The sequence below is a fragment of the Gopherus evgoodei genome, chromosome 6 (genome assembly GCF_007399415.2).
Source record: "Gopherus evgoodei ecotype Sinaloan lineage chromosome 6, rGopEvg1_v1.p, whole genome shotgun sequence".
NCBI lineage: Eukaryota > Metazoa > Chordata > Testudines > Testudinidae > Gopherus > Gopherus evgoodei.
This window is the reverse complement of record NC_044327.1, coordinates 30629567-30652622: the sequence shown is the minus strand read 5'-3', so window position 1 is coordinate 30652622 and position 23056 is coordinate 30629567. Positions and strand designations below refer to the sequence as shown.

The 23056-nt window shown below is 39.6% G+C and overlaps 1 protein-coding gene across 5 annotated transcripts in view; it reads right to left on the bottom strand.

Moving 5' to 3' along the window:
- CNTLN (centlein) overlaps nt 1–23056 on the bottom strand; it is a 263011-nt gene that overhangs the window by 152653 nt on the left and 87302 nt on the right. For all 5 annotated transcript variants that reach the window (XM_030566561.1, XM_030566562.1, XM_030566560.1 and 2 more), the window contains 2 exons: nt 18249–18411; nt 4023–4217 (listed from right to left, as the gene is read on the bottom strand). In XM_030566561.1, coding sequence (XP_030422421.1) covers nt 4023–4217; nt 18249–18411 — 358 coding nt within the window. The remainder of the gene's footprint in view (nt 1–4022; nt 4218–18248; nt 18412–23056) is intronic.

The window sequence follows — 23056 nt, the reverse complement described above, 5'->3', positions numbered from 1 at the left end:
GCATCCTGGGTGGAGTCCCCTGTTGTCATTGTAAAATGCCCAATTGTTATATACTGAAACAGGGGTGCTGTGACTGTGGTCTATGCTGGAAAAGTACTAGAGTCCTGCTGTTCCAGTACAAGTGATGACTGTAGATACTTTGATACAAAAGAAAATAGTGTAGGACTCTTCTGAAGACAAGTGTATGGGCTATACTACAATCTATCCTTGTAACCCTAGAACTCTCCAATTCAAACATTTGCTTTATAAAAAAGTGAGAAAAATATAGGCCTTTGTGAGAAACACTAGTCGAGCTTTCCCCTTCCTTAAATGAGACACTGCGGGCATACAAAGCATCATTTGACTCATTTAAAATTAAAAAAATGTCTGGAAACTCAAAATTTACTGCTGATTCTTCCTGACAGAAGCACAGGTATGTTCCTGTATGCAGATAACTTACCTTTATTATCTGCAAAGCATTTTAGTAAGAGTATGTTGCAAAATCTAAAACAATGATGTTAAACATTAAAATTACTGCACTGTTCTAATTAAAATTATTTACAGAGATGGCGCTTGTCTTAACTTAAATATTAAAGAGTATTGCTAGTACTAAAAATATAGGTACTATCATTTCTATATTACATTTCAATACAGACAGAATTAACTTTGTTGTAAGAGCAATTACAAGCCATATAATCCTGTAATACAGATCTAATGTAATAACCTCCAGCAAATTGATACTCAGCAGCAGGTTGGAGGGAGATCAACATTTGAAAAATGTTATTGCTACTTTCGGTCACTACAGATTGTAATTTTTACCCAATAGTTCATGTAAACTAATTTGATCAACTTTTACTTCTATTTTTCTTTCTTCAGTTTTCTAACTCAAAACACAAGATCTTAAGTGAAAAGTAATTAATGGTGCTTTGGTTGCCAGAATCAATACTCTGTTGTATTACAGTGTTTTAAATAATCACCATAATTTGATGACAACATACTGTTCATTATATAGAAGGCATTTTGCTACCATAACCTTTGACGGTTTAAAAAATTCCATTTTGAGATTTTCTATGTTATCAGATTACTAAAATGTATAAATATGATTGTAAAGTAAACTAATTCATGTAGAACATTTCTGAAACCATGGTTTCATTTATAACGCATCTATGGCCAAGAAAATTATTGTAAATAATACAATAAATAATACAAGTGGATAATAAGGTTTCTGATGTTATGTATACACGATAATATTAAGAAGTCCCAACCCATCAGAATGTTCAGAGGTATGATAGGATTAAAAAGCCACAAGTAATTAAAATATGATACTTGCTAATCAATGGTCATATTGTCATTTTGAAAGGCTTGGATGAAAGCTATAATCTGATTGTCTGAAGTTTTGTAAGTTAGTAATTTACAAAACATCATGTTACGATTCAGCTATGATTACTAGCTATGATTAATAGGGATGTATTCCTAATTACAAAACCAAATTTAAATAACAAAATATTTTAAAATTAGGACACTTCCATATTAATATAATCTGTGATTAATATGAACTAGAAAACTCTTAAAATGAAACTTCAATTTTGCCCTTTTATGCTGTAATATTAAAATATATTGGGTGAAATCCTGGCTCAATTATGTCAAAGGGAGTTTTGCCACTGACTTCAATTAGTCTTCCAAAAATTGTAATTAAATTAACACATCTATAGATCTAATCAACAAAATCATTGCAATCAATGATGGTACACCAGCGTAAAACTGAAGTAACACACTGGGAATAAGGCTCAGAGGATTTCAGAAAAATAACAGTGAATTCATACTGTTTTTAAACATATTTTATCCCTATATTTCACATACATCACATATAACTTTCCTACATAGTAACTTTATTTAATTTTAGTTACATATCTGCACTCTTTGTAATAAGCGGTATTGATCTTTACTTTGACCATTGTAGTAGCATTTCCTATTCTGACTGCCCTAAAGAACCACAGAATTGGAATATAGGAGAACGTTATAAAAGTTTCAACAGAATTATATATTAACTAGAATGCACACACTTGTCAAATCTCAAAGTTATAAATAAAAATATTCAAATGCCTGTTAATTATGACGTTTCAATGGAAGTATCATCTCTTAATACTATCTTTAATGTCTCAACCACCATACATGAATAAAAAAGTAAGAGAAGTCAGATGATTACTTTGGTTCAGTGAAATTTGTGTTTTACAAAGAGAATGCATTTCAGAGTTAAAAATTTACATTGTAATAATGAAACAGACACTATCATTACAAGACAGTGAATAATAACCAAAACCCATAGATGTATGCTTTTAAAAACATTTGGAATGCTTTTGTCCTGTTTCATTCTGTTGTTTAATAAATAGAAAAGTAGAACTGGTTAAGAAATAGAACCACAAAATTATAGGATTAGAAGGGACCACAATGGTCATCTACTAAGTTCCCTCTAAGCTGCGCGGTTGTGCAGCAAGCTACTAACGGTGGCACGGAGCTGCCGCGTCCAGGGTCACATGCAGTGGAGAGAAATTAAAACCCCAAGCCAAGCAGTGGCACCCTCCAACCATTGTGCTGCAGCCAACTCATCTGGTGAGTTTAAATGAGCGAGTGCGAGCTAGTTGGAGGTGCCCGAGCTGCCGCCCCGTGATCCCGCTGGGCCCCACGGGATGGAGTGCCATGCTGCCCCAGGCCCACTGCTGCCCCCCATCCCACCAGGCTTACTCCTGAGCGCGCCCAGCCTTGTGAGCCATTTTGTGGGCTCAAGGAAACAAAGGCTGATTCGCTGTGTGGCCCATGGGGCACGTGTATCCACCGGCAAAGTTGTCCACTTGGCCAGCAGCCCATGAAGCTGGAGGTGCCCGTGGTATTGTAGGGGGTGTCCCGCAGGTGGCCCTTCCCCAGAACTTTGCTGGGCTGGAGGGGCCGCGGGGAGCAGAGCCATGTGTGACAAGTGGCTGGGGAGGTGGTGCTATTTCTCCAGCACCGCACACAGAGGCACCTCTCCCTCAGCCCAGCCCAGCCCCACCGGAACTGCCACAGCTGGGGAGAGGCACCCCTCCTTCAGCCTCAGCTGCTGTAGCGAGAGAGGGCTAGGGGGAGTCCTCTCTCCCCACTGCAGCTCCGATGCAGCCTGCACCCCAAACCCCTCATTCCTGGCCACACCCCAGAGCCCACACCTGCAGCCAGAGCCCTCATCTTCTGCAACCCAACACCCTGCCCCAGCCCTGAATGGCCCCCGCCACACTTCGAACCCCTTCACCCCACCCCCACCACACATCACCTCCAGACTGGTGCACATAAGAAAATTCATTCCGCATTCATCTTTTTTATGGCAGCCTTTCAAATATTTGAAGACTGTTATCATGCCCCCCTTAATTTCCTCTTTTTCAAAATAAACACATCCAGACCCTTCAGCTTTTGCTCATATGGGTTGCATACCATCCTTTTGATCATCTTTGTCACTTGTCTCTGGATCTTTTTCAGTTTCTACATCCTTCCTACATATAGGTGACCAAAACTGGATACAGTACTTCAGTTGAGGCCTAACCAGCACCAAGTAGAGCAGTACTATCACCTCCTGTGACTTGCATGCTATGTCTCTGTTAATGCAATCTCAAACTGAACTTGCTTTTTTTGCAACAGCGTCGCACTGCTGACTCATGTTGAGGTTGTGATCCAGATTGCATTAATGAATTTTAGTAATACAGCCACAAACAATGAGAATGCCAGGCTCAGCAGTTACTTATTTTCACTGACAAAAATCGGGAAATTTCACATTCTTCTTATCTGAAAACTCAGTAATTCTCACTTTTCAACCACAAAATATTCATGACACAAACAGAAATTTCACACAAACCTGCCAGTAGATTGCAGATTTCCTCTGTCTTTATTCCAGAATATGAATGGTAGTCTGCTTGCATATGCTTTCTATTATTATCAGTAGAAGCATCTATAGGTTCCTCTGTGCTACTGACTGTATGGAAACTCAATCTTTAGAATCTATTAAATAAAATTTACTTCACCTGTTCCCTGTGTTTTGGATGAGAATCTTGATGTGCTGGATGTAAGGCCTCTCGGGCCTGCTGTAGTTGCTCTTCCAGCCACTTTATCTTTTGTTCTTTTTCCAGTAGCTGACCCTGAAGAGAAGCATGACTTTGCTGGAGCTGAATCTCACTTGCTTTCCGAGTTTCAAAACATATAGTCAATTCGTTGTAAAGCTATTTTTAAAGAAAATGTAACATGAGGTTAATAAATGCCATCATTGAAAACAAGTACTTAAATTCACAAATTTATGTACAGTTTATTGCTGTTTCTAGTTTACAAAATCATACAGCCACCAGGATCATGATTTTCTTCACTATTCTTATTGCAATATTGGTCACGCTTGTTTCCACTCCGACACTCCCGTTATACTGGCAGATGTACTGCCTTTACCTTTTATCCTTTATCTTTGTAACTAAGAAACTCAACAATGTAATGTGTTTCAAACAACTGCTTCTCAACCCAAACAGGTCTAACACTAGAACTGCAGCAGTTCCATATACCTTTGTATGATGATTGTGAGCAGAAATTGGTATTCACAAACTTTTTTTAAAAAGCAGTATTACCTTAATTCTTGAACAGCTCTATAAATACAAAACCAAGCAAATGCACACGCGCACGCACACACACACACACACACACACGGTTCACTGATCAGGAATAGTAGAAAAAATTACTAAATGTAATATTTCCTCTGGAAGTGAGTTTATTAACAGGGGCAGCAAATATGAAATAGAAAAACTCCTTTTTTTAACTGAAGAAGATAAAGTTTAGATTTTGAAGATAAGAATAAAGTCTACACAGCAGACTAGGATATCCCTGACTGCATAACTTGGCCTTCCCTATTTATGTCTTTTGCCTATTTCGCTCTGCTCTGTCAAAGTTTCTAGGCCAAGCTGCCTATTTCTCTTCCATGCTGGTTTTCTATGCTTTATGCCCTTTCTGAGCTGACCCATAAACCCATTTCCTTCACTGCATTTAAATCCCTTCAGAAGACCCATTTCTGCCATGACATGTAAAAGAAACCAATCAATGGATTATGACTAGATTTTTGGCAGCTATAAATAATATTTATATTGAATTGGTATATAGATAATATTTATATAATTTAGTGACTAAAAACATTATATTATTTAACGTGGTCGTTTGTATATATCTTATGAATCTCTTTCTTTTCCTCTTTGTCTGTTTGGTTTTGCTTTTCAGAGCATCAAATCTTTGGAGAAGAAATCAGGTCTTCTATTATGTTTGGAAAACATCTAGCACTTCATGGGCACTATTAGAAACAATAAAATCTATTCCTATTCATATTATTTTGTCCAGACCATGACCACACAAAATCTAGTCAGGAAAACTGTAATTATTTATTGCCTGCCCAAAAAACTGATCTCAGACCAGACCACTTTACCTAAGCATATTCTAATTCCAGATATTTTTAAGACTCACAAAATGCCATTAAAAATAATTGAAATATTACATTGAAATGTTTTTATCTACTGGATAGAGACTGCTGTATTTTTTGGAAATGCAAATACTATCTTAACCAAGTTTATGGATTGCAGCAAGTTTCTCAATTATTTTTCTAATCACATGAATATTTGAGAGAAAAATAGAGACTTCGTCTTTATAAAGACTTGCATTCCTAGGCAATGTCCTTCCAAATGAATAGAACACTGAGATACAAAACTTATCTCTAGCCATAACTGGATAAGCTGATTAGCTAGATTATACTGGTATGACAATCTGCTATTTTTATTATTAAAACCACTCACGTGGTTATAATTATAATTTTCAAAGGTAACATCCTATTAAAATGAGAACACCACAGTTTTCTTTTTGTTCATTGGCAGAAGTACTGAGCACTCTCCACTCCTACTGAAGTTAATTGTTGGTGGTTGTGCTCAGCAACTGACAGGATCAGGCCCTAAAAGACAAATACCATGTCTGTTTACATTCTGAAAGCTATCTGTGCAACCAATACTGCTAAAAAATTATTTAACTGAAAGCTAGAGAAAACAGCACAATCTGTTGAAAATCCATATGAAAAACATACAACCTCAGAATTCATCCATTTGCCACGTAAGTCGTGTTCTATGCAAACATTTTTCTGCCCCACCCACTTATTAGTTCATAGTATAGAACTTAGACAGTGATTTATTTACTATCAGGACATTTCAGAAAGAAAATTATAACTGCATAAAGGAAAGCTCATTTGTCCAGCCTACCGTGCCAACTGGAATGGCTTACTGTAGCTCGTCCATCTTTTCATTGATTGGCATGGACACTAGTGGGTGGACTGAGTGCTTTCTTAATATTTCTAAAGGGATTACTTTGTTTTGTTTTGAATTTTCTGTTTTGAGGATGTACCTTTTTAGCCACATTGAAGTGGGGGACAACTTAATATTTGAGATCACACAGGATCAAAGAAGGTAGTACAGCTGCAGAGGACAATAAAGGGAAACAGAAAAATGAATAAACAGGCAAAATGTAAAATGAATTTTAAGAGAACTAAGGATGGAATGCAAGGAAGAAAGAGCCAAAGGAGAAAATATTTATGTCCATCAGAAGTAGCAAGCTCAAGGGAGAATCAATGGGTGAAATCCTGGCTCCACTGAAGTCCGTGGGAGCCTTCTATTCATGATGATGGAACCAGGAATTCATCCAGTGTGTTTGTTAGATTACCACGAGGTAAAGGAGGCAACCAAAGAGGATAAGGAAATAGAAGAGACGCTAATACTGCTTACATGAAAAAAGAATAGCAAGGAAATATTTAATGTCATTTTGAATGCATGTAATGGAATTTAGCAGCTGGAATTAAGGAGGAAGGGCAACTGTCATGTGACCAGATGCATGCCAAAAGCAAGTGCTTCCTAGACAACAGCTTGAGAACCTCTTTATTATGCTCCAGGGTTATACTTTCTTTAAAAGTAGCAAAGCACTGTAGATGAAGAACTCTAGATAAAGGTATTTTTTAAAAATGATGAAACAACTTGAAATAAACCACTCTGTAATAAATCACTAGGACCAAATGGGAATGAGGAACTGAAGAATGAAGTAGCTGAACTACTAACAAAAAGAGACTGGGCTTGTCTACATCACAAAGTTGCAGCGCTGGTGAGGGGGTTACAGCGCTGCAACTTAGGAGGTGTACACATCTGCAGGGCATCACCAGCGCTGCAACTCCCTGTTTGCAGCGCTGGCCGTACTCCCGTTTTGTCTCGGGTGTAGAGGATCCAGCGCTGGTGATCCAGCGCTGGTAATCAAGTGTAGACACTTACCAGCGCTTTTCTTGACCTCCGTGGAATAAGCAGGTATCCCAGCATACCTGAGGAAGCCTCTGGTAATCAAGCTGGTCTCCTTCCCCGGTTTGCTCTCGCGTTCCCCGAACCCCGAGCAAGCAGGTCTCCTTCCCTGCGGTTTGCAGGGTGGTTCGGGGAACGCGAGAGCAAACCGCGGCGAAGCTGGTCTCCTTCCCCGGTTTGCTCTCGCGTTCCCCGAACCCCCGAGCAAGCAGGTCTCCTTCCCTGCGGTTTGCAGGGTGGTTCGGGGAACGCGAGAGCAAACCGCGGCGAAGCTGGTCTCCTTCCCCGGTTTGCTCTCGCGTTCCCCGAACCTCCGTGCAAGCAGGTCTCCTTCCCTGCGGTTTGCAGGGGGGTTCGGGGAACGTGAGAGCAAACCGCGGCGAAGCTGGTCTCCTTCCCCGGTTTGCTCTCGCGTTCCCCGAACGTCCGTGCAAGCAGGTCTCCTTCCCTGCGGTTTGCAGGGGGGTTCGGGGAACGCGAGAGCAAACCGCGGCGAAGCTGGTCTCCTTCCCCGGTTTGCTCTCGCGTTCCCCGAACCCCCCTTGAAGCCACCCAACAGTGCTGCAGTATGGCCACATCTAACACCACTTGCAGCGCTGGTTGCTGTAAGTGTGGCCACTCTGCAGCGCTGGCCCTATACAGCTGTACTAATACAGCTGTAACAACCAGCGCTGCAAAATTTTAGATGTAGACATACCCGAAACCTGTAGTAAGGGCCATCTTCGCTCACCACTCCTCTGTCTCAGTTACATTAAAATATTCACAAATTTTCCAGTGCAACTTTTCTAATATTTATTTTAATAAATTTTGCTACAGAACTGGCTTTTGCTGGTTTCTTGAACAGTTGTTTAAACCACATTATGTAATTTATTGGGGGGGAAGCAATTTCCACTGTACCATATTAAAGCTAATACTGTAGGTCTTCCAAAATAATTAGAAGATATAATTGTAAAACATGCAGATGAGTATGTGATGAAAAGAAACAAACAAGGCATTTGTTAGGATAATTCATACCTCTCTAACATTTTCAAATTCTTTAGGTGTTATCAAATTTATGGACAGAATTTGTTGATGACAAAATCATTTTAAGTCAGTTAAGACAAGGAAGGCCTTTGGGGAACTCCAGAAGGACCTAACAAAACTAGGTAATTAGCAACACAATAGATAAAATTAAACAGACAAGAGCAAGTTAATGCATACTGAAAACAATTTATAATTACTCACACATTGATGGATTATAAATTAATAGTAACTTCTCAGGGAAAAGATCTAGGTGTACATCATTGATGAGAACTCAATAAAGATATCTGCTCAATCTGCTTCATCTTCAAAAAAAGGGGGTGGGCGATGTTAGACTACATTAAGGGGTAAAAAAATAATATAGAAAATATTATGGCATCATCATAGAAACTGATGAACCATCATCATGCTCAGTTTCTGTCACCTCAAACAAATGCAAGCAGAAAAAGGAGGAGTTCAGAAAAGGACAACAAAAAATAGTGAGGGTCACTGAAACAAAGGCTTTTCATACATGAAAAGATTTAAAAGTGTAGGATCATTCTGTCTGGAAAGGAAAAGAATAAAAGAACAGGTGGCATGATGGAGATATAAAAAAAATGAATATAGGCAAGGCCAGTTGAACATTCTTGTATACCTTTTCTTATAAGACTTAGAAAAGGAGGCTATCAGATTAATTTTTAAAAAAGTTTAGAACATTAATACACTTTCATACAACATAAACTTAACATGTAGGACTCACTTCCACAAGACGTTATTGAGGCAAATAGTTTAGTAAGAATTACAAATGTATTTGACTTTGATGTGACTTAAGAGTGGGATTAACTATTTCTTTACACAGGAGAAAATTACTAGAACAGACGATCCTCATGCTGTAGTGTCTAAGCTAATAACCAGTTGGGTGAGAAATGTATCCTTCCATACCATAGTGCTGCATAATTAGATTCACTGTTTTTATATTTTCAAAGATGATGTTAATAATGTGTCATTGGTTACTTTTCTTCCTCATATATTTTAAAGGGGAATATTTTGGCCCTGTTTATTAATGCCCAATATAAAGAAAGATGAAATCTTCATTCCATTTAAGTCAATGGAAAACCTCCCAGTCACTTCAATGGAGCCAGTATTTCACCCATATTATTTTGTTTCTTATTATTCTACAACATCTTTTGGATGATGTTCCTTCCTTGTAGAAAATCAAATAGGAAGGTGGAATGAAGAACCTAGTCAATTCGGTACAGTCATTTGCAGTTAAGACAGTTTATCCTGAGAAACAGGCTCCCAGCAAGGTAAACAAAACAGGAGTAGTCAAATATTTCTCTGTCTGCAGTGTAGCTCTCCAATATTCCTTGATCTTATCAGAGTTTTGTATAACCTAGCTTGATGAAATGGTAATTTTGTGCTGGGTTTATCATCATTTTGTTTATGGAATATGCTTAATGTACTGCACTCATTAGTAATGTATTAATCCTGTTATGCTTGCATTGCCAGTTATAAGTTTGTCTACATTAACAACTAAGACTGATATTCCTCAAAGAGCACATTGAATGCTTCTCTGGTTTTGCACTGTTCAGGGCAAGAAATCCAGATCCCCTGAGTAATGGTGAATTATACAAAAAAATATAGATGAATGTATCTACACCAGAGGTTCTCAGACTGGGGGTCGGGACCCCTCAGGGAGTCGCGAGGTTATTACATGGGGCATCGCGAGTTGTCAGCCTTCACTCCAGACCCCGCTTTGCCTCCTGCATTTATTTTAAAAAGTGGTTTTAATTTATAAGGGGGGGTTGCACTCACAGGCTTGCTATGTGAAAGGGTCACCAGTACAAAAGTTTGAGAACCACTGAACCCAGTTGAGCAACTTAAGGGGTAAGAAGCCTGCTTTTGAATAGGTGATTCCTTGTCAGAACAAGAAATACCTGACCTGAAGCTGTGTAGATCAATGTTCTAAAATAGTGCTTCTCAACCTTTCCAGACTACTGTATTCCTTTCAGGAGTCTGATTTGCCTTGCATATCCCAAGTTTCACCTCACTTAAAAACTACTTGCTTACAAAATCTCATGCCCCTCTAAGCCCATCCCGCAATCCCCACGTTGATCTAGATGAGCTGAGTATCCCCTGGTAGACCTCTATGTATCCCCAGGGTTGAGAACCACTGTTCTAAAATATTGTATTATGCCACATTGGATCTGGTCTTCCTTTTCATATGCATTATCACTCAATGAGCTCATTGCATTAAAAAAGGTAACTGAAGTCTACAACTTATACTTCTGAATCTGATCAAATTAAGTAGCTGTCCTCATAGAAATATTTAAATATGCTTGCTCCTGTGACTTTTCTCCCTTTTTGCAGACACACTTCTCTCCTCCAGCACTTTGTGTCTTCAGCATCATAGAATTTCCATTAGGCATAACTTCCTGTGGTATAAAATACCATTCCACTTCCATATACACTAGGACCAAGATTTTCAAACATGGGTGCAAATTTAGGCACCTGAATGAGTGATCAGATTTTTAACACGCTGAGCACCCAACAGATCCCACTCAGCAATTTTCAAAATCAAGCCACTTACTACAATAAGACATGTTGAAAATTGTAGCCTAGGGTCTTTTCAAGCATCAAAAATATAAGGAGATCCTGAAATCTAGGGTCAGAACAATAAGTGCCCCAACTTAACCTGCAGCTCCTGTTTTCAAAAGCTCTCTGGGGGTACATCCGCACTGCAAAAACAGACCCACAACAGCAAATCTCAGAGCCGGGCTTGCACTACAGAGCTAAAAATAGCAGCATACATGTTCAGGCTCAGGCTGGAGTGTGGACTCAGAAACCTGGGGGGGGGGGGAGTGGGAGTTGGAGCATAGGCTCCAGTCTGAGCCCAAAGGTCTACACAGTTATTTTTAGTCCCATAGCATAAGCCCCAGGACCCTGAGTCATTTGAGCCAGCTCTGAGACTCACTGGTGGTCATACTTTAAGATAGCTAGCTGTGCCTGGATACAGGACTTTCATATATTTAACCTATGATCTTATACAATGCTGCAATATTCTTGAGAGTTTGTAACTGAATTTTTACTTTTGGTACAGGGCAAGTAAACACCAAGAGTTGCTATTAATCTTGCAAACTCAGATGGGAGGGACAACCCAATTAATGTTACTATATTTGGAGAATTGTTAAGGTCGGCTGATTATTACATATGTGAAAGAAGGAATGAAAGAGGACTATCAATTCCTAAAGGGAGCAAATGTGCATTGAAATTTGTAAATGGATATTCTGATTAAAATTCATGTACTTCTGCAGAGAGCAAGAACCATTAGTCAAAACAATTATACAAAAAAACAAACAAACAATGTTAGGCAAATCAAACTGCAAGATTTTGTAACTATATTTAGTCTAACAATGTCCTCTGTAATGTCCAACGAGGTGTGTTAATTTTTATTCTTAATTTATATTTGCTGAATTTCTATTTCTGTAAAATTGCCAATAAAATACTCTTGTTTAAAACTACATTAACTGGGTTTCATAATGGTTAGCTGGGACAATCACGATGGGAGGCTCAAGCAGAAAAACAGAACTCGGAGCCAATCTAGAACAGCCTGGTTACTTGTTTTTAGCCTTGAAGGAGGCTACAAATCTCCACAAACTCAACAGGGCAACAGGAATGATGGACAAAGGGTACTTTGGGCACAAAATGAGCCAAACCACCTGAATTAAAGATTTATCCCCAAACAGATCAGGCATTATTCCATACCTCCTCCTTTATACAATATATGGAATATAAACTTGTATCAATCCATTACAAGGGAGAATGGCACTATGATTTCTTTGAAGCCAATACAGCTTCTGACCGTGTCAGAGGTATAGCTGTTGAACAACACTCTCTCTTCTTAAGAAGGAATGTGTACCACCGTCCACAGTGCTTTCGGGTCTTAAAGCTCTGCTGCTTTAAGAGACTAGGATCCAATTCCAGAATTCAAACCTGGTCCCCATTTGATGGCAAACAGTGCTTCTTCTATGCCACTGACATCTATGAGATGCATAGTCAGTACAATAAATGAAGAGACTGAAAAACCAAACTGCACCAAAGGGAACCTCTGCATTATGAAAACAAAAGGCTTAAACTGTAAATTTCAGAAAACCCTGATAAGATGGCTAAGGAGCTCAGAATCTCTTCTTGTCTTATTATCCTTAGTATTGATTGAAGTCTCTCCAGTTTGAAATGATTGGTGAGGACAAATCTATAGACTCCCATTAAATCCAGCATAGGAATGTAGTCCCGTGAGCAATTGGGACTAATAAAGCCGATGGAACACATTTTAGAAAAATATTCCTTACCTTGAGAACTAGAACTATGGCCACAATATGAAATAGATATCAATGTCTTTTCATAAATCCTCTAACCTGAAGGAGTTTTTGCAGGACATGTTTGTGGAATGAAGGGAAGAGGTATTCCAAATCTTAAACTTGATTTCAGCAAGTCAGTATATCTTGATAAAAACAGACCACTGATCTTTAAATGTCTTCCCACCCTGCCACAGTCCCACTATAGCAGGCCTAAAAGGGAATTTGTGATGGACTTATGCCTACCCATTATGTCTGGTTTGTCAGGTAAGTAATTTCTTTGACTCAACCAACTGTTTCCTAATGCACAGTGCAAAGAACAGTTCTTCCCAAATGGTAGACTAGTAAAATAAACTTGGAATATATCAGCCAACCACACTGCCTATGCTATAGCACATAGTGCTTATCTGACACTCAGACAGAGGTCATTGATCTTGCTGTAAGGGACAGTATATCATAGGATGTACACACTGATAGGCTCAATGCCATTTGGAAAAGTAGAAAAATATTCCTCAGTGAATTTGTCTATAGAATAGCTGACAAGTCCTTATCTAGTTTTTGCAGCCAGCATATTATTAATCCATGGAGACAAACAGAAGGCATGTGCTTCTAGAATACTGTGCCTTTGAGCTATAAGGAATAAATAGAGGACTGCATCTATTTTCAAGTTACTAGGATCACCAAGGCTTCTTATAACCTCTATAGGAGTGTACATCTTGGGACTTAAAGAGGGTAAGTACACATTGCCTCAGAAACTGTAGGCCACTTAGTTACCTTTGGTTGCTTCACATGGCTCATTGAACAACCTATTTCAGGACATTTATTAGACTTTAGAAAGTGCTCCAGTAAAGCATCCCTTATGTCCAACAGTCTGAAATTCCTGTGAAAAAATTCTTACCAACTGTTTTGCTACAATTATAATCTCTCCAGTTTAAATATTTCCCAAATAATAGCAATGGCATCTTAAGCGTTATCTTAATTTATTCAGCCCAAAGACGATTGCTCTCACTGATTACAAAGAAAGTAGCACAATCTTGGAATTTTTAAACAGACTACACCAGCTTGGTCTTGCTGGTGTTAAAAAGCAATAACAGAAATATTGATGTTAGGTACTTAATAGAACAATTTCCTAAAATAAAAGGTAAATGTGTTCACCCCAGTATGTCACATACACTAAAAGATCCATCAGATCTCAAAATAGGAACGATCTAATAGTTTAACTGCATAGGTGTTGGGATTTTGGCTTGCAAGGAGAAGACAAAAAGAGGAGATTTCCAGGTATATGATGTTTAAATGGCTTTTGTGTTTCTCTGCAGTTTAAATAGTGGCCTACTTGCCAGTTAGTTGTCAATTGGGATAGTCTGTGCTTAACTGAGTTAAGATTCCAGCCTCACTCCCCAATGTACCAAGAATATTCATTTTTAAAAAAAACTCTGGGATTAAGGGATTCCTATGAGTTGAAATATTTGGCAGAGTAGAGGTCATCAATTCATTATTAAACAGAAAAAACAGTTTCCTGCCTATTGTAACTGTTGTTCTTTGAGATGTGTTGCTCATATCCACTCCATTCTAGGTGTGTGCGGTCGTCCAAGATTTTTACCTAAGCGGTAATGATAGGGCTGGCCATGGCACACCCTTGAGTGCCACGCTCATGCCATAGTATATCAGGCACCGCTGGCCCTACGCCCTCTCAGTTCCTTCTTGCCGACAACTCCGACAGAGGAGTAGGAGGGCGAGTAATGGAATGGACATGAACAACACATCTCGAAGAACAACAGTTAGGAAAGGTAGGAAACCATTTTTTCATCTTTGAGTGCTTGCTCATATCTATTTTCCTCTAGGTGACTCATAAACAGTATCAACGGAGGTGGGTTCAGAGTTCACAGTCTTGCTTTCAGTTTACAGCACAGCTCTGCCAAAGCCAGCATCGTTTCAACCCTGCTGAGTCAGAACATAATGCGATGTGAACACGTGGACGGACGACCAGGTGGCAGCCCAACAGATTTCTTGGATCGGCACCTGTGCAAGGAAGGCTGATGACGATGCTTGTGCTCTTGTTGCATGCGCCATCACAATCACCGGCAGAAGCACCTTTGCCAGTTCATAGCAGTAACGGATACAGGCCGTAAACTAAGATGAGATTCTCTGAGTAGATACCGGATGATCTTTCATGCTGTCCATCACCACAACGAACAACTGTGTTGACTTATGGAACGGCTTCATTCTATCTATGTAGAATGCCAACACCCTCCTGATGTCCATAGTCTGACGCCTGCATTCCTCATCAGAGTCATAGGGTTTCACGTAGAAGACCAGTAAGTATATGTCCTGGCCAGTATGAAACAGAGAAATGACTTTGGGCGGAAACACTGGATGCAGACACAGCTGGACCTTGTCTTTGTAGAAGACCATATAGGGCAGCTCCGAGGTGAGCAGTATATCAGGCACCACCAGCCCTAAGTCCCCTCAGTTCCCTCTTGCCAACAACTTCAGCAGGAGGGCGGGTAATGGAATGGACATGAGCAACACATCTCAAAGAACAACAGTTACAAAAGGCAGGTAACCGTTTTTTCTTCTTTGAGTGCTTGCTCATGTCAATTCCATTCTAGGTGACTCACAAGCAGAATCAACGGAGGTGAGCTCAGCATTCACAGTCTTGCAGCTTGAAGCATCTTCTAGAGCCTGCTAGCTCAGTGCATAGTGCAATGAGAGTTTGTGGACGGATGACCAGGTGGCAGCATGACAGATCTCTTCGATCAGCCCCTGCACCAGGAAGGCTGATGCCCTACTTGAATGAGCCATCACGATCATCGGCAGGAGCATCTTTTCCAGCTCATAGCAGTAGTGGATGCAGGCTGTGATTCAAGATGACATTCTCTGGACTGACACTGGGCAACCTTTCAACCTGTCAGGGACAGCAACGGACAACTATGTTGATTTACAGAACAACTTTGTTCTATCAAAGTAGAAGGCCAGCACCCGTCTGACGTCCAGGGTATGCAGCCTGTGCTCCTTGTCCGTCACATGAGGCTTTGGACAAAGGATTGGTAAGTAAATGTTTTGACCCTGGGCTTTCTTGCTCGGTACCAGGGAGCACTTCTTGGCCTTCTTCTTCAGCACTGGCGATGGCAAATGGTACAGGGAGGAGCTGGGTGCTGGCAGTGCGCTGCGCACGGAGGCCAAAGTGCAACCTGCCTGGATGGCTCGGAAGCCAGGCGGAAGCAAACTCCATCAGGTGAACCCTCAGACAGATGTCCCGCTCTTTTTGAGTGTGGGTTTGAAAGTTTTTGCAGCTCCAGGACTGCTTGTTAACGTGCGACTCCCGCTGCTATGGGGGTCACTCACAGGCATAGGCCTGTTGCAATCCGAGCAGGGCTTAAAGCCAGGAGAGTGGGGCATGCCCCGCCAGGGGCAAAGTCCCGCTGGGACCCTAACTACCACTTAAACTACTTAACACTACTATATGCAAACTATGTACAAAGGCCCTAAGGCACAAAGTTCAAAAGGAGAAACCAATAGCTCTTGCTAAACAAGAAAGGCACTCCAACTGATCACCCTGGGCGATAAGAAGAAACTGAGAGGGCATAGGGCCGGCAGTGCCTGACATACCGCGGTATCACTCCAGAGAGCACGACAGCCGGCCCTACAAGTACTGTTAAGGCAAAAATCTCCAATGATCGCACATGTGGGTGCACACACCCCTAGAATGGAATCGACAGAAGCAAGCACTCCAAGAAGAATAACTGATCCAAAAAAGTGCAATACCTTTGTTCTCTGTATTCTCAAGCTGCTTGTTGGCCAGTGCAGCACCCTGTTCTTTTCTCACCTCCTGCTGAGAGGCACTGCTTGAGAAGGGTCAGTCAGCCTCTTGACAATAATATGAGTCTCAGGCTCAGTCTACACTACAAGACATTTGCCAGTATAGCTATAGATATGTATACTGGCAAACCATCCAAGTGAAGGTGCAGCTTATACTGGCAAAAAAGTGCTTTTCTCAGCATAGCTTATACAAACTCCCCGAAGTTACTAAACTACACCAGGAAAAGCAGTTATGCTAGTATAACCTTGTCTATATTAGGGATTTTGCTAGTATAGAAATGGCATTAAAAAAAAAAAACAACACTCCTATTTCACACAGACGTTACTATACCGGGAAAAGTTATTAGTATAGACCTAGCCTCAGCTCTGAGACATAGCTGCAGAAGAGGTCCTTGTCAATTTGTAACTCTGTTAACATTTTTTCCTTGAAGACTGAGTTGCACCAATTTTCGGAGTGTCTCATCAAAGGAACCACTCAAATGAGATGCTTGATGTCAGTGAGACACAAGTCAGGAGTGATGGCAGAGGTGCAGAGGAATGGCACAGGAGAGAGAAAAGCAATTTGGAGGGTGAGAGAGGAAGAAGGATGAAGCAAAATCTAGAAACTACATCCTAAAAAGTAAGCAAAGGGTTTTGATCATTGTAAGTGGGAACTGCTGTCACTCACCCTGTCTTGCTAGATGCAAGCAGAACTGCTCACATGTTGCACTGGGTGATTTATAACATAACCCACTCTGTAACTTTTCTAGGCCACTTCAGTGCTGACCCAAGTGAAAAGGACAACCATCTTTTGATATAGAGCACCCAAAGTTTACCTGTATCCCATTCATATTACTAAGAACTTTTATTCATGATGACTAGTGCTCAATACACTTTTCCAGTAACAGCAACACCCTGTACCTGTGACTGCCATGATACGATATAACCCAGCATACACTTAGATATCTACCACCTAGTTTAGTTTGTTTACTTTCTCAGCTTCACAACTTTATAACAAGCTTCACAAAGCTTTAAATTCAATATGGTACCTATCAGAGAAATTTCTCTGAATGGCTGTCAACATTCATAGTACTTACCAAAGCTATGAAATCATGTTATATATTATATATACAGTTTTGTAGAGGATTTTTCTGCAATAGATTTTCAAATTGTGTCACTTTGGCAAAAAAAATTGTTTGAGATTGACAACAGTATCAAATTTACACATGAATTCTCCAACTAATCAACTAATAATAGGTGTTATAAACTTAAACCTCCACTTCCCGTGAATGGGAGAGGAAGAGAAACAAAGATTGGCAAAGCAAACTGTAAAAATTGGCTGTTATACTTTGCAATTAATCAGAAGTTTTTCCTATGTATCACTAAATTCTAGTTTAGTGCTGGAGCATGGGCCTTCAGTAGGTATAACTTGGCCCAAAAGAACCTTCTACTCCACATACCACATTTTCATCTAGGGTGACCAGACAGCAAATGTGAAAAATCGGGACAGGGAGTGGGGGGTAATAGGAACCTATATAAGAAAAAGACCCAAAAATCAAGACTGTCCCTATAAAATCGGGACATCTGGTCACCCTATTTTCATCACAAAGTAGCACCAATACAAGTGTGCAGTATCACATGGTGCTTTAAACAGGGATACTCTATTATCCAAGATGCTGCATATTGATAGTTATGAGCAGTACTCACAAGTAGGTTTCAATTTATACTTTTGTGATAGAAAAAAGCGGCATACTTTTTGATATGATATAGTTTCAGCTGTGTGAGCATCTTCTTGATTTCTCAGTACTTTTTGCGTATCCATATTGAGAGCCTGAAGCTGCTGGATCAGCTCTGCCTGCTGTGCTGTATGTTCTGTGTTTTGTTTGTAAAGATTCTGCAGGTCCTGCAACTCCTTCCTGTGCAAAGCAAGCAATAAACAGGAAAACATGACTAGAAGGACAATAGTTAAACACTTGTGTTCAGCTAATTTTATTTTATATAATGAGCTTTCTACTTTCATTTATTTTACTTGTCTATTTCCTTCTAAACACTAGAAATTATATACACAATATTTAATATTTATCACACACTCCTGTAAAATATCTATACAACACTTAACTTTTCAAAGCAGAACATCTATCAATTGGACTTTAATGGCATGAAGGCTATAAAATAACTGGACTTCCAGTTACAGCACTGGCAACTTTCTGATCAACATGTAGTTAATTCTTTAGTACCAAGAGTCAAAATGTACAAAGGACCTCTGCAGTAGATATTTACTTTAATAGGCTACCTAGAACCACACAGTTAGTCTAATCTTTGTATTATTGCTTCAGTTCAAAAGTGTTCTTTGTCATGCTAAATTGCTTTCGATAATATAATCTGTAATAGAGTTTAATGGTATGCACACTGCAAAACTTGGCTTCTTCTTTGTATATTATAGCAAGCATAATTCTCTGTTAATTAACAACCACACTTCAAACTATTGTTAGAGTTAAATTCAGTTTCAGTGCCTATTACCCTCATTAACTTTCTTCCATGTTTCTTCGTAGGGTTTTCTTTGGACCTTAGGCAAAGCACTTAACCTCTCTGTGTCTCAGCTTAACATCTGTAAAATGGGAATCACGACATTTGTGTAAACTGCTTTGAGGTCTACAGATGAAAAGCAGTGTGTAAAGACTAATTAGTAATACCGATATAGGCACTTTTCAGCACTTTCTCTGAAGAAGCCAGAGACCAAACTAGTGTAATTCAAGAAACTTTCTTTAAAGAGAGCATTGTACCAGTGAGAAAAAAACAATTTGAAGGAAAACAAATAACACTGTTTAAAGGAGTTTATAAAAGGCCTTGATGGAATGAAAGATTCTGTCTGTAATAACTTAGCAATCATGAAAAGGGTGTTAAGTAGACTTAAAAATCTGATTTGTGGAGATAGGTTGGACAGGTTAATACATTTGTAACAAATAAAAGCTGGAGGAGATAAAAAGAATGTCACCGGGGACAGATTCGTTCTGTCTCAGGGAACCAACTGGTGTTGCCCTAGGTGTATTAAACCTATGTCACAGGAGTGATGCATTAATTGCAGATGTCTAGTTACAAGATACATTTATAGTTTCTCATTTTAATTGTATTTCTTCTGACACCATTTCATTTAGCATTTGTCCAGGAAGCAGTAGTATCAGGGTATTTACACAAAAATTACGACAAATGATACCAATACAACAGTCCTAGAACATAACGTTAAGAAAGGAATATGGTCAAAGAAGTTTGTAATGGGGCTCAAGCTCAAGTTTAACTTTAAGCATGTATTTAAGTTCCACTGACTTTAAAAAGAGAGGCCTAATTATTTACCATTATTTATGCTAAGCAGAGATGGGGTCCATCTATCGAGGAAAGGGAAGAGCATATTTGGCTACAGACTGGCTAACCTAGTCAGGACAGCTTTAAACTAGGTTCAAAGGGCGCAGGTGACCAAAGCCCACCGGTAAGTCAAAAACATGGAGACCTAGGAGAAGAGTCAGAATTTGAGGTGAGCATGGGCTGTTATAGCAGGGATAAGGGAGTGACAAGACAGAACTGGGGGTGGGGAGGAGATCAAATCAGTATCTTAGATGTCTGTATCCTAATGTGGGATAAGCAGGAAGAACTTGAAATGCTATTAAATAAACACAGCTCTGACACCGTTGGCATCATGGAGACTTGGTGGGATAATATGCATGACTGGAATATTGGTATAGAAGGGTCAGTTTGCTCATGAAGGAGAGGCAGGGAAAAAAGGGAGGTGGTGTTGCCTTATATATTAAAAATGTATATACTTGGACTGAGGTTGAGATGGGAATAGGAGACAGAGTTGTTGGAAGTCTCTGGGTAAGGATAAAATGGATAAAAAACAAGGGAGATGTCATGCTAGGGGTCTACTACAGACCACTTAACTAGGAAAAAGAGGTTCATTAGGCTTTTTTTTAAACAGCTAACAAAATCATCCAAAGCACAGGACTTGGTCGTAATGGGGGACTTCAAACTACCCAGACTATGTTGGGAAAATAACACATTAGGGGAACAGATTATCCAACCAGTTCTTGGAATGTATTGGAGACAATTTTTTATTTCAGAAGGTGGAGAAAGCTACTAGTGTAGAGACTGTTCTAGGGAGGAACTGGTTGAGAATCTAAAAGTGGAAGGCAGCCTGGGTGAAAGTGATCATGAATTAGTAGAGTTCATGATTCTAAGGAAGGGTGGGAGGGAGAACATCAAAGTAAAGACAATGTATTTCAAGAAGGCAGACTTTAGCAAACTCAGGATGTTGGTAGGTAAGATCCGATGAGAAGCAAGTCCAAGGTGAAAAACAATTGAAGATAGTTGATAGTTATTCAAAGAGACATTATTAAGGGCACAAGGGCAAACTATCCCACTGCATAGGAAAGATAGGAAGTATGGCAAGAAACCACCTTGGCTTAACCAGGAGATCTTCAATGATCTAAAAACAAAAAAAGAGTCCTACAAAAAGTGGAAACTAGATCAAATTACAAAGGATGAATATAAACAAATAACACAAGTATGTAGGGACGAAATTAGAAAGGCCAAGACACAAAATCAGATCAAACTAGCTAGAGACATAAAGGGTAACAAGAAAACATTCTACAAATACATTAGAAGCAAGAAGAAGACCAAGGACAGGGTAGGTCCATTACTTAATGAGGGGGGGTTAAACAATAACAGAAAATGTGGAAATGGCAGAGGTGCTTAATGACTTCTTTGTTTTAGTTTTCACCCAGAAGGTTGGTGGTGATTGGACATCTAACATAGTGAATACCAGTGAAAATGAGGTAGAATCAGAGGCTAAAATAGGCAACGAACAAGTTAAAAATTACTTACACAAGTTAGGTCTCTTCACGTCACCAGGACCTAATGAAATGCATCCCAGAATACTCAAGGAACTGACTGAGGAGCTATCTGAGCCATTAGCGATTATCTTTGAAAATTCATGGAAGATGGGAGAGATTCCTGATGACTGGAAAAGGGCAAATATAGTGCCCATCTATAAAAAGGAAAATAAGGACAACCTGGGGAATTACAGACCAGTCAACTTAACTTCTGTTCCAGGAAAGATAATAGAGCAAATAATTAAGCAATCAATTTGCAAACACCTAGAAGATAATAAGGTGTTAAGTAACAGTCAGCATGGATTTGTCACGAACAAATCATGTCAAACCAGCCTGACAGCTTTCTTTGATAGGGCAACAAGAGTTGTGGGTGGGGGTAAGTGGTAGATGGTATATCTTGACTTTAGTAAAGCTTTTGATACTGTCTCGCATGACCTTCTCACAAACAAACTAGGGAAATCAACTTAGATGGAGCTACTATAACTAGTTGGAGCATAACTGGTTGGAAAATAGTTCACAGAGAGTAGTTATCAGTGGGTTACAGTAATGCTGAAAGGATGTAATGAGTGGGGCCCCGCAGGGATCAGTTCTAGGTCCAGTTATGTTCAGTATCTTCATCAATGATTTAGATAATGGTATAGAAAGTACACTTATAAAGTTTGCAGACAATACCAAACTGGGAGGGGTTGCAAGTGTTTTGGAGAATAGGATTATAATTCAAAATGATCTGGACAAACTGGAGAAATGGTCTGAAGTAAATAGGATGAAATTCAAATGGACAGATGGAAAGTACTCCACTTAGGAAGGAACAATCAGTTGCACACATACAAAATGGGAAATAACTGCCTAGAAAGGAGTACTATGGAAAGAGATCTGAAGGTCATAGTAAACCACAAGCTAAACAGGAGTCAACAGTGTAACACTGTTGCACAAAAAGCAAACATCATTCTGAGATGTGTTAGCAGGAGTGTTGTAATTAAGACATGAGATGTAATTCCTCCACTCTACTCCTTGCTGATTAGGTCTCAACTGGAGTATTGAGTCCAGTTCTGGGCACCACATTTCAGGAAAGATGTGGCTAAATTGGAGAAAGTCCAGAGAAAAGCAACAAAAATGATTAAACATCTAGAAAAATGTCCTGGTAGGGAAGATTGAAAAAACTGGGTTTGTTTAGTCTGGAAAAGAGAAGCCTGAGAGGGGACATAACAATTTTCAAGTTCATAAAAAGTTGTTACAAGGAAGAGGGAAAAAATTGTTCTCCTAACTGCTGGCGATAGGACAAGAAACAATGGGCTTAAATTGCAGCAAGGAACATTTAGGTTGGACGTTAGGAAAAACTTTCCTAACTGTCAGGGTGGTTAAGCACTGGAATAAATTGTTCAGGGAGATTGTGGAATCTCCATCATTGGAGTTTCTTAAGAGCAGGTTAGACAAACATTTGTCACGGATGGTCTAGATAATACTTAGTCCTGCCATGAGTGCAGGGGACTGGACTAGATGAACGCTCGAGGTCCCTCCCAGTTCTATAATTCTATTTCGGACAACACATTTTATTCTCTACTTTGGAAAGATAAGAGGTGTCCAGAAAAATAACTTGTCCAAAATAAGATATCCATTTTTGAAAAATCTCCAAAAAAGGACACAGACAAAGGAATTAAAAGATTTTCAAAATAAATTC